We start from the raw sequence: 17,917 nt of genomic DNA, 5'->3' as shown, positions 1-17,917 counted from the left end.
ATATTAGCTATGGAACTCACAGGTAATAGTTGTCAAAACAGTTATAATTTTGCTAGAAAATTAAGATTTTGATTCCACAGGTACAATAAAAAATTGGATCTTAAGAATATTTATTTACAAAATTATAGAAGAATATATACAAAAGTATTATGTCTTGTGATTTATTTTCAAATGCAATAATTGTTGAGACTTAATGTTTAATCTTAAATATACAGTAAGTTGAAAAAAAAATTCCACTTTTAAAGTGTGGGTTTGAAAACTGTCATCACATAAGGTTTTGCCTCATTTAGAAAGGAATGTTAACATCATTATGGCCTAGCTGCCAGTAGTAGTATTGAATTTTTTCAAGTGATGTTTATTTGACATATTGTTGGACTATGATGGTGTTCCCCTGTAATAATAATAACAACAATATACCTCTTGCCCAGTGAGCATCAATGAGCACTGGGATTTCTCAATTGAGAAGGTTCCTTTTAAGACACATACGGATCTTTTAATTTTTGTCGAAAATTTTAGTCACACCTATGTGAAATTTTATACTTTTCCTGTTGTAATTTATAGTACTTATAATATTAAAGTGCTTCTTAAAAACAGGTAGTACTTACTCATCTATGGCTACTGATATGTGGCAAGAAAATGTTAAATCAAAATGCTAAGCATTCAACAAAATGAGCTGTGTTTTAAATTAAAGTGTATTACAGGCATTTGAAATAGGCTTTATTTTGCATGTGATTGATGATTTACCATTGATTATAACTCTCAGACATATTTTGACACAATTTAATGACTTTAAAGTTTGCAGTATCCTGACTAATTTCTATAAATAAGAAAAGTAAAAGAATTTTTGTTTTTAGCTATTCACTTTTTGCCTACATTCAAACAAAAACATTATTTAACAGAATTATATTATATGAGAACATGACCATTCATATTGCAAAAAAAATATTCTTTATGATGAAACCTTTACTTTACTGAAGTAATTTCCTTCACTTAGAAGAGTAAAACATTATACAGTATTACCAATCATTTTAAGCTTTGGTAAGAGGCAACTTCAGAGGTTCCGTTCATTGTTCAGCTTTCAGTTGTTTGTGAAATTTTATTGAATTATTTTTAAGGCATAAATAAAGTATATGAACTTTTGAAACTTGATTCTTGTTAGTAATAAAAGTTTAGGTCATTTATTTTTTACGAAAAAGGGAAGTACGCTGTTTTGAAAACAAATTGGGTCGATTTTGCATGATGTACAGTATAACGAAATCATTTCATACAAAACACAAATTTTGTATTTTGAAAATTGGATAGGTATGTCGCACTGGTTATGCTGCCACATGATGATAAGGGATAATGACATAACCCCTGTACTTGAATCCATGGAAAATTTGTCAAGCTCTACAGAATTAAAGGTTTAAAGGCTACTCACGAATGGCAGAGGCAAGGGACTGTGACATTGCCCTATCACGCAGGACAATGCCCTTGAGACTGACCACATATACATATGATCAGCGCCCAAGCCCCCTCTCCACCCAAGCTAGGACCAAGGAGGGCCAGGCAATGGCTGCTGATGACTCGGCAGATAGACCTATAGGCTCCCCCAAGAATGGTAAGGTTGCAGCGACCAAAGAAACTAATGAGTTTGAGCGGGACTCGAACCCCAGTCTGGCGTTCACCAGTCAGGGACGTTATCACATTACCACGTTACCACATCGGCCACTCAGGATATTGAGTTGTTAAGAAGTACTGTATCTAAATTCACCTAAAATGTTTGGAAATCATCTTTCTGTACAGTACATTATTTAGCAACAGCTTGACATATAAATGAGAAAAAATGCAGAGAGAATTATTAGCTATATTTCTTTTTTTTTATTGCAAATAATTGAGCAGTATGTATGAAGCATTATCATTTATATCTGAAAACCTATGGGAAATAGATTATGACAATAGTACTACTAACCCTTATTGCAACACAATTTGTTTTTAAGAAATAGATGTAAAGACTTTTTTGTGACATATGAATTGTAGTTTGTGTTTTTTTTATTCAGGAAGGAAGTTTAATTCTCTACTGTACTAGGATTATGTTTGATAATGCGGAAGTTTATTAGTAGATCATTTGATCATTTTAGGCAAGGGATTTTTAATTTTGAGAGCTGGTTGCGAGGGTAAAACACAATATGCTTTGATTTTTTATAAATCAGAAGATAAAAAGTTCTAATGTAATCAAAGAAAAAATTTGAAAATTAAGAGAAATGAGTTGCTGATATTATATAATGTATCTTCAAGGTATATTTTAAGAAGACACATTTTTCCTTGCCAGTGAAGAATTTTTTTTTTCTAATAATTTAGTTGCACAAAAATAATTCAAAAGTAATGCATACATTCTAAAGCCATTTGCACAGATTGCATTTCATATACTATTGTATATTGCTATATTATCTTGAATTTAACACCTCAGATGTTGATCATACCGTAGTATTTAGGACTTTGTGAAATTACTCAAAACTTTTAGAATTTGTTCTGTTTAAGCTCCCAGTTATCTAAAAATTGTAAGGATCTGTGATCATATTGGGTTGGAATAGAGAGGCTTTGTTTGTATCTCCCTTATGCGCATTTCTGGAAATGTTTGTAACAGATAATGCAAAACAAACTCATAGATGTAGTCCTTTAGCAAGTTAAGAATTATACTGTAGTTTGAAGGACATTAAATTACTCTATGAGTACAGTATTACATTCCAGTAAATAGAATTTTAATGATAAAATTATTTGTCTGTACTCACCTGGCATTTATATTGCTTGTTTCTTTAGAAGCCAGTTAAATGTCAACGTCTACCCTAACAGCGAAAATTTTCCTTTCTCTTTGTTATAGTCCTCCCTTTTAGAATATTATTGGCATTTCATTGTGGTGTGGCAATACTACAGCGAGGTGAGCGATATCCCTTCATCTTTGTCACAAAGTGGAAACTAGTTTAACAGCCTGTTGACATCACGATTCAGTGGGAAGGTGGGGATCATTTATATGAATGCCATGTGATTATAGAGAGAACTCATTCTATTATTAACATTTCTTGTACTGTACTATGAACTTCCCCTGGCATGCATATTGCTGTCTCCCACAGTGAGATGGAAGTTAAATAGTGAAGGGAAGATTTAGGAATTCTAAATTCCTAACCTAATCATGTACTTTGAATTTCTGTACCAGATTCACTTTAATTAAAACTAATTCAATGCTAATTCACTAAAAACTAAGAAAGAGAAATAATTTGCGCATCCAGATTGAAAATGATTAAGCTTAAACACTTCAAGAGGCACTAAAACTTAATAAATATTTAAAGGAATTTAAAACCTAAACATTCCCCTCAGATATATCCCAACACTTAAATTTAAATTATAATTTTTTCTTATATTATACATCACTCTGAAATTTCATGTAGAGACATTAGTATTATAACCTAAAACACAACTTTCAAAAATGTTAAAAAAAGAAAATCTTATATTTGGTGGTTATTTAACTACATCTAGTCTTAGGCGGTGCCATAGCCTCTGTACCATGGTCTTCCACTGTCTTGGGGTAGAATTCTCTTGCTTAAGGATACACTCAGACACACTATTCTATCTTATTTCTCTTCCACTTGTTTTTTAAGTTTTTATAGTTTATATATTAAAGATCTATTTTAATATTATGGTTCTAAAAATATTTTATTTCAATTGCGTATTACTTCTTTTATAGTTTGTTTATTTCCTTATTACCTTTCCTCACTGGGCTATTTTTCCCTGTTGTAGCCCTTGGGCTTATAGACTCCAGGTTTTCCAACTAGGGTTATAGCTTAGCTAGTAATAATAATAATAATGATCACCTTATGCACTGAAACTCTTTTAAGCAAACTAGTCTTTTTTTTTTAGATCAAATTTAGTAAAAACAGACTGGGTACAACTCTGACCTACTGCTAAAACTCTTTGTAAACAAAGATTTCTACAGAAAGGAAGAGTAGTAGTTTTGAAATTCTAATATCATAGACTTCAACTTCCCGGTCCTTCGTTTGACTTTGATTCAATTCTCTGTAAGCTTCTTTCACTAAACTCTTAAAAAGAAAGAACATAGTATTCTTGGAGAGAGGATGGTTTGAGATCCTAACCCCACAAAACAAATTAGGAACCTTAACCCTAATGCATTGATTTGTCTGAAAAATAACTTGACAGCCCTTATGGGGCATAGGAATCTGTTTTCCGATGTATTGCCAACCTCGTCCTCCCCCTTCCAAAGAAGGAATGTGGAAAAAGTGAGGCAAACCTTTTATCGTGAAATCATATTTAGCACTAAAAGTAGATTAAGAAAACAATTTTCTCCACAACAAAACCCACATTCTAGGAAAGAGCATGTAGCTCACGGATACATATAGCTGATGCTAAAGCTAAAAGAAAAAGTTTTAAGTATGAGATCTTTAAGAAAAATGGTCCTCAAAATGTTCAAAACAGGAGTTCTTTGAATACTGTAAACTGCTGTTCTTACAACAGGAGGTTTCTCAATAACAAAAGACCTGAAAACATTCAGTTTTAGATGTTTGAAAACAGTTTTAAGCATGGTCTTGTAATCCTTTATAGCTACAATAGTGTAGCCCATTTCTTTTCATAAAATAAAAAAAACTCAAACATTTTTAAGACATACATGTACAGTCAAAATACTCATTCCATTGTCTTTGATATATATTATTAATAAACCGTCTTTGGGATCCTACAATAGACAATCGAGAGGACCTAGAAAATCCTTTTTCTTTGAGAATATGGTGGATAGTCTCCATGCAGATAGATGAAACGCATTGGGGTTTTGGTGAACTACGTTAGAAATTAGTTTGCCAAGATGTAAAGCAGGCTCTTCAGACACTGACAACAGAGGCCACAGATCTATAAACCATTGTCTCTGAGACCAAAAGGAGCCCACCAAAGGCATTCTGCTGTTCAACTAAACCTTGAACTTTATCAACGTCGGAATCTTTGAGAATGGAGGAAATCCATATACAATAGATCTAGATTCATCTAGTCCTGTAACAGGGCATTTACCTTCCATGCCAAGGGGTTTAGAACTGGAGAGCAATACACCTCTAAACTTCTTGTTGAGACATATCCACTTAAGGTCTTCCCACCAATTCCAAACCTCTAAGGACACCAGCAGATGCCGAGGCCATTTATTTGGAAGAATCTGTTGTTTTTTGTTTACCTGATCTAACATTCAACTTCATTGGAATGAATTAAGACAGAGGGTTTATTCCCCAGAGCATTGTCCAAGGTAAGAGAAATTCTGCTATCCGAAAAGAGGATTCAGACCTAGTTCCCCCTGGTTTCTGAATGTAAGCCAGTGCTGTGTTGTCTGAATAAACTACCATGCAATTCCCCCCACCCTGTGGGCCAATGACAAGGATCTTCCCACCATTTCACCACAAGTAATTACTCCTGCATCACTGGAACATACGTCATGCCCAGATCAGACTGCTCCATTAACAGTGGAAATGAAATTTGAAATCCATTGTCCTTAAGCGACCCATCGAAACGGAACTATTATAAAAATTCCATGGGCCCCAGTAGTCTTATTCACATCTGAACTCATCCCTTATTATATGAACATAGCTCTTTATTAAAGTAACTTATAGGGAACTACATTCTTCACAACAGTTATTCAAATCAGAATTTTGCCCGCTGCACATGAAACAGAGAATGAGGGTCGGTATTGGCCAGCCATAAATCCGATGAGTGAACAACTCACAAGAAGACAGAGAAGCGAAAAGAAGTAGACATTTATCTATTAATCTCTGGATAATTATTAACAAGTTTCTCTAAGACTTCCTAAAACCAACTGAAATTTAACCAGCTTTGAGAGGGAAGCAATAAGAATGCCAGAAGAGTTTCATAGAAACAAATAAGTTACATTCAAAGCTCTTATGTCATATGTATATCATTGCTATAATTTTGGAAGAGATACTGTACTATATGCAATATGCATAGTACTTCTGACTCTTTCTGGGGGGCGGTGATAAAAAGAACGTGATATGAAGTAAATTTTGAAGAAGCATTTGTGGATTCATTGTTGATATGTTATTTCTAAATTAAATATTCATACTGTCCAGTGTATAAGTACTGTAGTTAAATGAAAGCACAACTTCCTAAATTACTACCCTCAAGTTTCATGACAATAGGTATAAAAATTCATAAAAAACAATGCTGTAACATGTCACAAATTATCATAAAGAATATCCTTCCCTTACTTGTTTAGGTTTTATACATTTGCCATTTTCAAGCTGTGCTTAATTTCATATACAGATATTGAATAATCATCATTATTTGGCACTAGGAAGGCCATAGTACTACTTAGGCATCACTTTATATTGCTATTAGCTAATTCTAAATCTTAATTCTAATATAAAATAGACAAGTAAACAAACTGGAATGCTGTTGCACCTTTAGAACTGCGAGAATATTACTCAAAGCCCAGCCCAAGGCTGTTTTTGGTTATTAAGTGAGTTTAAAACAACTCACCAAATTAAGAGAAAATGCCATTTAAGAAAGATAAGGTACAGTACTTAAACTAATATTTTGCACTGAATTACAGGTCTGTATGTAGTAGACCTGCATTAGAGGATATAGTTGCAGTGGACCGGGAGGTTCGTACAGCCGGAATTGGCTGCGCTCTTGTATTGTTGCTCGGAGGCTGAACTGAGGATTTTGTTATAATGTATGATGAGAACATTCGTCCATTAGGCTCAGATTCTAAAGTAGAAATGGGGGTAATTGGTCGCTGCGGTGGCTTTTCAGAAGTCTCAGTTGGTGTTGGGGAATTTGGATAGACATTGTAATTTTCAATTATGTTGTCTGTAGACTTAGTCATTCTACCATTCGGCCGACCATGACGAGAGGGATAATTGAGCTGGTCTACTGACTTTGCCATATATTGATCTTGGGTTTTGAAAGCTGTCATTTCATGATGTGTACTCTGATCTGTGGATATTAATGTGGTGGGAGTCATAGATCTAGATGGTGCAGTCTCTTCATGGTTATTATTTGACAATTTATTAAGGTACTCTCGTACCTTGTAGTCATCATCTGGCACAGGATTCAAATTCTCTGTTGAGTAATATTGAAGGTCATCTAAGGCTTTATTTCTTTGCCTGGAAAAAAACAAAAAACTCTGTAAATTCTGAAATATAAACTGTGATGTATGGACTATGATAGTACCCCTAGATAGAATTACTGTATGCTAATTTTTTTTCAGTTAGAAGGCTCAGTATTAAAAAGTAACAACCACTTCTTCACACTCATATTTTTTTCACATAAAACCTACTTGTTGAGGTATTATTTATCGAAACAAACCCAAGATCTAGCGAGAAGTGTTACATAGATCAAAACTAAACATTGGTGCTTGGTGTCACTGATCTAGTGGGAGGAAGCTGATCCAGTTTCTCTAGATACTCTCGCACTGCATCATCTTTGCTGTCACCAATGCTTAGGGCCTCCGTTTCCGTTTTGTAATACACCAGGTCTGTCAGCGCCTTGTTCCGTTGTCTGGAGTAGGAGGAGGACTTTAGTGAGGAATTGGTGGAATGATGAGGTTTGTATCTTCAAAAACTGTGCCTTTAAACGTGTATGCTTCTGCCCACTTGCTTTACTATTGAGCAGATGTGTGTATGGATGTATATATTAACTAATATTTTAAAGGTAATGCTAGTGATATACTTAGTGGAGATATAAATCAATATATTACAACAAACTAGTTATTTTCTGCAAAATAAACCCATTACTGGTTCAGCTTCTACAACTACAAATATATGATTTACAAGTTGTCATTGTACATACTACAAAATTATTACTTCTTAAAACCATTTTGAAAGGAAGTGGTTCCAGTTTCATAAATGTATAATAAAACTTGAAAGTTGTTTCAAGGGAGAAATGAATTGTACCCGAGCAAAAAGTACTGTACTCCTTAGCATTATATATCTTTTACATGCGGTTAATAATCTTATTGAAGGTTGCAAACACATTCTAAACTGTAGGCAAGTTTTAGAGTTTGAAATCAACTTTCTTGTCAGTGTTAAGATAAGCACATGACAGAGGTAATTGAAAGATAATGAGTCGTATCAGTGTTTTTCTTTTTAAGCTGTGGTCTAATTTCTATTTACAAGATTGTCTCTTGTATCAATTGTTTTATTCCTAATCTCTAAGCTGCCGTCAAAGTAATTACAAATATTCATCTTTGCTTGTTTACTCCTACTTACCACAACTTTAAATGTGTTTGGATTTCTATTATTTTATACAACTTTTGTTGGTTGAATTACCCAAAAATATAAAGATTCAAAATACAAAGCAGAACTATTTTCAAAGATAGCATCATCCTCTAGTGAAAAAAGCACCAAAATTAGAGTAATCAACTTGCCCTTCTGATATAAAAATTCAGATATCCATTACTAGCACATCACATGCATAAGATCACAATGTTAAAGCATTTTAATTTCATGCAGTATACTTACAATGACGGATCTTCTAGCATCCCTTGGATCAATGTATCACTACTTGATGAAATACAGTACAGAACTGCAAGTTATTTCCATTACTATTCTAAATCATCAAACAAATGATTCTTTTGTCAGCAGCTATATCTTACTTGAGTATATTGCAAGCAGTATGTGTCTAATGAAAAGCTACACATTGGATACCTTTAGGGCTATAATCATGTAACATGTTGAACCTGCACAAAGTAAAATGGAGTATTGCCTGATTCTTCCATTGTATCCATTTACCTTAAAATAAGGTTTATAAATTCTTACACACCGGCAATAGTACTAAGTTCTCAAGCTTTTCTCACCATTTAAAGTACTGTAAATATTGTAGTAGCATAAAAACACAGCAGTAGCAGTAGTAGAAAGTAGTAATAGTAGTATTGTAGTATTAGTAATAACAAAAAACCAGGTCAGAAGTATTTTTTTTTTTTTTTTTTTTTTTTTTTTTTTTGTAAAATAAGGTAGCTGGTGCAAGGACTGGTTGTCCTAACATTAAGTTATTTAGCAATAATTTTATGATACATGTTTTAAGTAGTACATTCTCTACATGTAAAGTATGTTCAGAAATTCTGTGTTTAATATACACTTTTTTTTTCAACTTTTACAAGTTAACTGTATGTGAATTTCTTTTGAATCCTTTTTATTTTGTTTACCTGTGTTAATCTAATAGCAATAAGACGACCATGATTATTTTATTGTGTACGTGAAGTGGTTGTTACTTTTCCTATAATAGAGACATTATTTACAGCATAATTGAAAATTGATAGAATATCAACTTTGCCTAGGAATCTAGAGCACCTAATCTGCATATTTACATTTTCAATTTAGTAATATAAGAAAGAATAGAACTAGATATATGACATACCTTTTGGCAGATTTCCAGAGGCCACAACACACAAATAGTATGACCAGTAAAACTACACAAAAAGCCATGGCACCGTAGAATGAAGCGACAATGGGTTGGCTAAGTTGAATCCAAGGCTGGTGAAGAAAATTTTGGCATTTAAAAGGCAAGTACAGTTTAGCTTAGAACATATCCTAACTTCATATCATCCCCTAGGTATTGCAGCTGATTATGATTTGTTTGTTTACTTTAGATATATATTTCTACTGCATCCATGTGTAATATCAGGGTGCTAAATAGTCATTCTTAAAACTATTTTTTGGCATCGTACATTGTTTACACTATACTGTATCATAAAACTAAATACTATCGAATATGATTTATATCAGTGTTACTACCTGCTGTAAAGTTGAGTTTAGTATTCCTTATATGGTAATTCAGAAGTACAGAAATGGGATTTTATTATTTGTCTGTATGCTATTTCGATTAATTGATTTTCACAGGAATTTCATTATTCGCCTTGATATTATTTTAATGGATTTATTTCCACTTAGCTATAGGTCTAATTCACATGCATAGCACTGCTTATATTAACCATATTTTCATTGTTTTTGTGCCTTGTACTTTTCATCCATTCCCTAGGCTCTATCACACCTTGCTGATCAACTTGAGTTTTGTTAATTTGCTAAAATTTTCACTGCTCTTAGAGTACTTATACTTTAGGCTAACTCCATGAGAGATGTGTAACATTTCTCAGTGACGTAGTTGACGGACTTTATAAACATTACAAATTTTACATTGGATTCACATAGTAAAGTTTCATCCCTCTGGTATTCTGGTATACAGTATTTGTAGATTTTAATTCAGGCATTAGTCCTCCCTCCCCTCTATTTGACACTAGTAAGTTTATTTTAGAACCAAGAAACTGAAGTTATAGATTGTATGACAAGAGATATCAGTTAAAAATATAAAACCTTAATACTTTTGTTTGTAGTTGCCAAGATGGGTTGATAGTGGCCAAAATAAAAGTAAAATTATTGTATGTATCAATAGAATGTATTGGATTTTACAATTTACTATACTGTTTTCATCAACTAATGCAGTCTTAGTGGAATATCATGGGGTGTGAAGCACTATGTATTTACCAAACCAAGAAATAATTAGATTCTAAAGCAACTCGGTTTGGCATATAGTCAGAAACTAGGGAATTTTTAAAGCATGAGTTCTTAAGTTTAAAGAATAGAATAAAATGTACTTTTTCAATATTAAACTTACCCGGTGATCATATAGCTGTCAGCTCTGCTGCCCGACAGTAAAACCTAAGGACGAAATACGCCAGCGATCGCTATACAGGTGGGGGTGTACATCAACAGCGCCATCTGTCGAGCAGGTACTCAAGTACTCCATGTCAACACAGAACCAATTTTCTCTCTGTCGTGCCACCGGCAAGACCTACTAAATACGCTGTTGTTTTCTGGATTGATTTTCACGTTATTTGGTGAAGTATTCATTTCTGGTTATTAGCTATCGCTGTGCAGAAGTTATCTTCAATACTTCCTTGCATTCTTTTATTGAATTTTGGATTATTTGTTGACGACTTGGATAGATTTTGAATTCCCCCCTTTGACTAATTCAAGATGTCTGACCCTTCTCAAGTCCCCAAGTACAGGAAGTGTAGCGCTAGGGACTGTTCAAGGCGTCTTCCGAAGGCCTCTATCGATCCGCACACCGTTTGTTCCAATTGTAGGGGTAAAGCCTGTCAATTGGAAGATCGATGTGAGGAATGCGTTGGGCTTTCGGAATTCGATTTTCAAGAATTCCTGAAATATGCACGTAGGCTAGAGAAGGGTAGGATCAGGAGGAGTTCGTCTCGCTCAGTTGATTTTTCCTCTCCCCATGCCCCACAACCTATTCCTTCCCCTGTAGTGGTTGCTCCTGACCCCCCTGCTAGCTCTCATCAACCTTCGATGGCAGATATGATGCGCGCCATCCAGGCTCTGGGTGAGAGAGTCGAGTCATTGGCGAATGACCGCAATCAACTCATGGCTGACGTCAGGGAGTTGAAAGGTAAAAGTGCAGTGGGAAGTGAAGTGAGTGTTAGTGCAGTGAAAAGTGTCAGTGTTACGCATGAGGGTGCGTCTGTTCGTGCCTGTCGTCCTCCCAGTCCGGGACCTCTTGCAAGCTCCCAAGCCCAGGGGAGAAGCAATGTCGTACGACCAAAGGGTTCAACAGGCTTTAATCAGCGGACAGACGTTCCCTCCGTGGTTTCGGATGTATCTTGCCTAGATCGTCCCACCCACAAGAAGACGAGTGAGCCCGTTCATTCCTCGTCTGCGGAAGAGGTTTCTCGCCAGAAACGATGGACCAAGGTCTCACGGCCTCTTAAACGCAAGGTCCCTTCCGAGCTAGTCCAACGGCCCAGGTGTAGCCACTGGGTCAGTTCAGACTCGCTGCAGTCCTCCGACGACTGCACGCCTCCTAAGAGAGGCAAAGTGGTACCGCAACAGGCATTAACTCCGTCTGTTGCCGCACCAGATGCTGTAGACCCTAAGTGGTCTTTGCTACAGTCTATGCAGACTCAGTTAGCTTCCTTTATGCAGGAGTATCGTGCGGAGAAGGTTGACGCTGCACCCGTTAGCCTACAACCAACCACGGTTGTGCGCCCAGCAGACGCTGAGGCTGCCTGCTCCCACACTCCAGCTGTGAGAGCTCCACCACCCATGCGCAGTCGACCCTGCCAGACGCATGTTGACGTTCGCAGACGCACGGAACCCTCCGTGGACGTGCGTGTGCTACCACAACAACAGGAGGGTGGAGTTCAGTTGCCGTGTTTTGACGCGGTGCGTCAGCCTCCGCAACCCACGGTGGTCTCCGCTATCCGTCCACAGTCAGGAGTAGACGCTTTGCGTCCCCACTCAGCTATGGTTGTTGCCAGTTCTCAGACTGACCAACAGTTCCATGACGTTGGGTCCAGTGCAGCCACGCATGCACCCGTGCTGCCGGACTCAGCCATCCAGCTTTTACCCACTCCTTTGCCGCTTCCTCCTCAACATTCAGACGATGGCTTATCTGATGATGACGAAGCTGCACATCTTGACGACCAACACTCGGACATCGAAGAACCCAAGACCACGCCTCCCTCCTTAGACTTTAGGAAAGTGCTTGCGCTGTTCAAGGATTTATATCCGGATCAGTTTGTGTCTGCAGCACCACGCTCGCCTCCCTCTGAGTTCGCTTTAGGCATGCAGTCAGCAGCACCTGCCTTTACGAAGCTCGTACTCGCTCGCTCGTCCAAGAGAGCTTTAAGGGTACTGGGAGAGTGGTTGCAGTCCAAAAAGCAGCTTGGGAAGACAACCTTCATGTTTCCCCCGGTCAAGCTTGCTTCCAGATCTAGCGTCTGGTATGCCACGGGAGAAGTTCTCGGCTTGGGAGTTCCTGCCTCTGCCCAGGGCGACTTCTCAAGTCTGGTAGACTCTCCCCGCAGGCTGGCTATGAGACGCTCCAAGATTTGCTGGACTCCTTCGGATATGGACCATCTTATGAAAGGAGTTTTCCGTGCATTCGAAGTCTTTAACTTCTTGGACTGGTGTTTGGGAGCGTTGAGCAGGAAGACCTCCCCTTCTGACAAGGAAACTTCCATGCTCATTATGTCCTGCATGGACAAAGCCATACGGGATGGTTCTAGTGAGCTTGCGGCTTCTTTCGTGTCCGGGGTCCTCAAGAAGAGGGATCACCTTTGCTCCTTCTTGTCAGCTGGAGTCACCCCATGTCAAAAGTCGGAACTTATGTTTGCTCCGCTCTCGAAGTGTCTCTTCCCTGAAGAGTTGATCAAGGAGATTGCCGCCTCCTTGATCCAGAAAGACACTCATGACCTGGTGGCGTCATCCGCACGCAAAGCCACCCCTTTGCCCTCCGTGCCTAGACCCAGGATGGACACTCCAGCGTCAAGGTTCATTCCGCCCTTTCGTGGCAGAGCCTCCAGCAGAGGAGGTGCTCGTGCCGAAAGTCAACGTGGGAGCAAGAAGAAGGGTTCCAAGTCCTCTAGAGGCAGAGTCTGACTGCCACCTTCTTCAGACAGCAGTGGGAGCCAGGCTCAAGAACTACTGGCAGGCCTGGGAGAACAGGGGCGCAGACGCACAGTCTGTGAAGTTACTCAGAGAGGGGTACAGGATTCCATTCTTGCGCAAGCCCCCTCTAGCAACAACTCCCTTCGACCTCTCTCCCAGGTACAGAGAGGAGGACAAGAGACTAGCTTTACAGCAAGAGGTGTCTCTCTTACTACAAAAGGGAGCGGTAGTCATAGTCCGGGACCATCAATCCCCGGGCTTCTACAACCGTCTCTTCTTAGTGGCGAAGAAGACAGGAGGGTGGAGACCGGTGCTAGACGTCAGTGCTCTGAATGTCTTTGTCACAAAGCAGACGTTCACCATGGAAACGACAAAGTCGGTTCTAGCATCGGTCAGGAAGGAAGACTGGATGGTCTCGTTAGACCTAAAGGACGCTTACTTTCACGTCCCCATCCACCCAGATTCCCAACCTTTTCTAAGGTTCGTTTTCGGGAAGGTTGTTTACCAGTTCCAAGCCCTGTGCTTTGGCCTAAGCACGGCACCTCTTGTTTTTACCAAACTGATGAGGAATATTGCCAAATTCCTGCATTTAGCAAACATCAGAGCCTCCCTCTATTTGGACGACTGGCTTTTAAGAGCTGCGTCAAGTCGTCGCTGTCTGGAGAATCTAAAGTGGACTCTGGATCTGACCAAGGAATTGGGTCTCCTGGTCAATATGGAAAAGTCCCAACTCGTCCCATCCCAAGCTATAGTTTACCTAGGTATGGAGATTCAGAGTCAAGCTTTTCGGGCTTTTCCGTCGGCCCCCAGAATCAGTCAAGCCCAAGAATGCATCCAGAACATGCTGAAGAAGGACCGATGTTCAGTCAGACAGTGGATGAGTCTGATAGGGACGCTTTCATCACTGGACCAGTTCATCGCGTTAGGGAGACTCCACCTCCGACCTCTTCAATTTCACCTAGCTGTTCACTGGAGAAAGGACAAGACGCTAGAAGCGGTCTCGGTTCCTATTTCCGAGAAGATGAAGTCTTCACTGACTTGGTGGAAGAACAACATTCTCCTCAGGGAGGGTCTGCCACTGGCTGTTCAGACCCCCGACCACCTTCTCTTCTCGGACGCATCGGACACGGGCTGGGGTGCGACATTGGACGGTCGGGAATGCTCGGGCACGTGGAATACGGATCAAAGAGCATTGCACATCAACTGCAAGGAGCTACTGGCAATTCATCTGGCCTTGAGAAGCTTCAAGTCCCTCCTTCTAGGCAAGGTGGTGGAGGTGAACTCCGACAACACCACAGCTTTGGCGTACATCTCCAAGCAAGGAGGGACTCATTCGATGACGTTGTACGAGATCGCAAGGGACCTCCTCACCTGGTCAAGAGATCGAAACATATCCCTAGTAACGAGGTTCATTCAAGGCGACATGAATGTCATGGCAGATCGCCTCAGCCGGAAGGGTCAAATCATCCCAACAGAGTGGACCCTTCACAAGAATGTATGCAACAGACTATGGGCCTTGTGGGGTCAGCCTACCATAGATCTGTTCGCAACCTCGATGACCAAGAGGCTCCCAATTTATTGCTCACCGATTCCGGACCCAGCAGCAGTTCACATAGATGCCTTTCTTCTGGATTGGTCCCATCTAGACCTTTATGCGTTCCCCCCGTTCAAGATTGTCAACAGAGTACTGCAGAAGTTCGCCTCTCACGAAGGGACAAGGTTGACGTTGGTTGCTCCCCTCTGGCCCGCGAGAAAATGGTTCACCGAGGTACTGCAATGGCTAGTAGACGTTCCCAGAACACTTCCTCTAAGAGTGGACCTTCTGCGTCAGCCGCATGTGAAGAAGGTACACCCAAGCCTCCACGCTCTTCGTCTGACTGCCTTCAGACTATCGAAAGACTCTCGAGAGCTAGAGGCTTTTCGAAGGAGGCAGCCAGAGCGATTGCTAGAGCAAGGAGGACATCCACTCTCAAAGTCTACCAGTCGAAGTGGGAAGTCTTCCGAAGCTGGTGCAAGTCGAAATCAGTATCCTCAACCAGTACCTCTGTAACTCAGATAGCTGACTTCCTTTTATACCTAAGGAAGGAAAGATCCCTTTCAGCTCCCACGATCAAGGGTTACAGAAGCATGTTGGCAGCAGTCTTCCGTCACAGAGGCTTAGATCTTTCCAACAACAAAGATCTACAGGACCTCCTTAAGTCTTTTGAGACCTCGAAGGAGCGTCGGTTGGCCACACCAGGTTGGAACTTAGACGTGGTACTAAGATTCCTTATGTCAGCAAGGTTCGAACCACTTCAATCAGCCTCTTTTAAAGATCTTACTTTGAAGACACTTTTCCTCGTCTGCTTAGCAACAGCTAAAAGAGTCAGTGAGATACACGCCTTCAGCAGGAACATTGGATTTACATCTGAAATGGCTACATGTTCCTTACAGCTTGGTTTTTTAGCCAAAAACGAACTTCCTTCTCGTCCTTGGCCCAAATCGTTCGATATTCCAAGCCTTGCTAATTTGGTTGGAAATGAACAAGAAAGAGTACTATGCCCTGTAAGAGCTCTTAAGTACTATTTGAGACGTACTAAACCATTACGTGGACAGTCAGAAGCTTTATGGTGCGCCATTAAGAAACCTTCTTTACCTATGTCGAAGAATGCAGTTTCTTATTATATCAGACTTTTGATTCGAGAAGCTCATTCCCATCTGAATGAGGAGGACCATGCTTTGCTGAAGGTAAGGACACATGAAGTTAGAGCTGTCGCAACTTCAGTGGCCTTCAAACAAAACAGATCTCTGCAGAGTGTAATGGATGCAACCTATTGGAGAAGCAAGTCAGTGTTCGCATCATTTTACCTTAAAGATGTCCAGTCTCTTTACGAGAACTGCTACACCCTGGGACCATTCGTAGCAGCGAGTGCAGTAGTGGGTGAGGGCTCAACCACTACATTCCCCTAATCCCATAACCTTTTTAATCTTTCTCTTGAAATGCTTTTTATTGTTGTTTTTTGGGTTGTCCGGAAGGCTAAGAAGCCTTTCGCATCCTGGTTGATTTGGCGGGTGGTCAAATTCTTTCTTGAGAAGCGCCTAGATTAGAGGTTGTGATGAGGTCCTTTAGTATGGGTTGCAACCCTTCATACTTCAGCTCCTAGGAGTCGCTCAGCATCCTATGAGGATCGCGAGGCTCAGTAAGGAAGACGTACTTAAAAAGGCAGAGTAATTGTTCAAGTCGACTTCCTTACCAGGTACTTATTAATTTTATGTTTGTTATTTTGAATAACTGCTAAAATGAAATACGAAATACTTAGCTCTTAATGTTAACATATATGCTGGTCTCTACCCACCCCCCTGGGTGTGAATCAGCTATATGATCACCGGGTAAGTTTAATATTGAAAAATGTTATTTTCATTAGTAAAATAAATTTTTGAATATACTTACCCGGTGATCATAAATTAAAGGACCCACCCTTCCTCCCCATAGAGACCCAGTGGGCCGAGGAGAAAATTGGTTCTGTGTTGACATGGAGTACTTGAGTACCTGCTCGACAGATGGCGCTGTTGATGTACACCCCCACCTGTATAGCGATCGCTGGCATATTTCGTCCTTAGGTTTTTCTGTCGGGCAGCAGAGCTGACAGCTATATGAATACCGGGTAAGTATATTCAAAAATTTATTTTACTAATGAAAATAACATTTTAAAAATTTTGGGTTCAAGAACTTCAAAACCTTATAACTTAACACAAACAGTAAACATAAACTGTAGCAGTCCAGATTTACTTACATTGATAGGTGGAGGTACTGTAGGTACCCACTCACGTACTACTTGTGGCATATAGACAGACCAAAACGAGTTGTATGTTTGTCTGTAGTTGAAATGCATACTGGTATTGAATGTCGTATTGATGCTTAGATATTTTAGATTCCCCTCCAGTACTTGCTCCCAGTTGACTTTCATGATAGGTATTTGGACTTGGGTTGGATTTCTGTTATAATTAAAGAGAAATATGCCAGATTATTTCTTTTATGGTCAGTACTTGTATAATAACACTAAAAAATTATGTTTTGTATCGTAATATTCGTGTAAAAACACTAAAAATATTATCAGTTTTGTATCATAATATTTGTGTAAAATCACTAAAAAAGTATCAGTTTTGTATCGTAATTATAAAATATACCGATCAATTCAGCTAAATATTATAGAAAGACTTTGCAGAAGATGGTTCCTCATAGTACATACCCCCATTTTGCAAAGTTTGCAAATGCTTTCATCATAAAGTGGGACATATTTCTATCCCCTTCTCCCCATTGGTTACGAGATACCCGGAAATTCTCTGGGTAAAAGTCTGGATCCATGAAAGGTGCTCCAGAAATAAAGTAATATTCAATATTATTTGGAATCTGAAAGAAAAACATTGTAATAAGTATGATAATGTTTGATTGATTGATTATCAGTTATCTGGCATCCTGACATCAGGTGGTT

At 39.1% G+C, this 17,917-nt stretch overlaps 1 protein-coding gene across 3 annotated transcripts in view; it reads right to left on the bottom strand.

The window, feature by feature from the left end:
* Nucleotides 1-98: 98 nt before the first annotated feature.
* The window catches only part of Gli (carboxyl ester lipase-like protein Gli), an 81,340-nt gene continuing 63,521 nt past the window's right edge, over nt 99-17,917 (bottom strand). The window contains exons 10-14 of one of the 3 annotated variants that reach the window (XM_068344777.1): nt 17,675-17,835; nt 17,219-17,420; nt 9,400-9,515; nt 7,351-7,542; nt 7,009-7,148 (exon numbers count right to left, since the gene is read on the bottom strand). In XM_068344777.1, coding sequence (XP_068200878.1) covers nt 7,386-7,542; nt 9,400-9,515; nt 17,219-17,420; nt 17,675-17,835 — 636 coding nt within the window. In that variant the 3' untranslated portion in view covers nt 7,009-7,148; nt 7,351-7,385. Of the gene's footprint in view, nt 7,149-7,321; nt 7,543-9,399; nt 9,516-17,218; nt 17,421-17,674; nt 17,836-17,917 lie in introns of all 3 variants that reach the window. The other 2 variants (XR_011039163.1, XM_068344776.1) reach the window with 2 other exon arrangements.

Source organism: Palaemon carinicauda, chromosome 21, assembly GCF_036898095.1.
Source record: "Palaemon carinicauda isolate YSFRI2023 chromosome 21, ASM3689809v2, whole genome shotgun sequence".
Lineage (NCBI taxonomy): Eukaryota > Metazoa > Arthropoda > Malacostraca > Decapoda > Palaemonidae > Palaemon > Palaemon carinicauda.
Note: the sequence above shows the minus strand (reverse complement) of the source record. Positions and strands in the feature narration are given on the sequence as shown.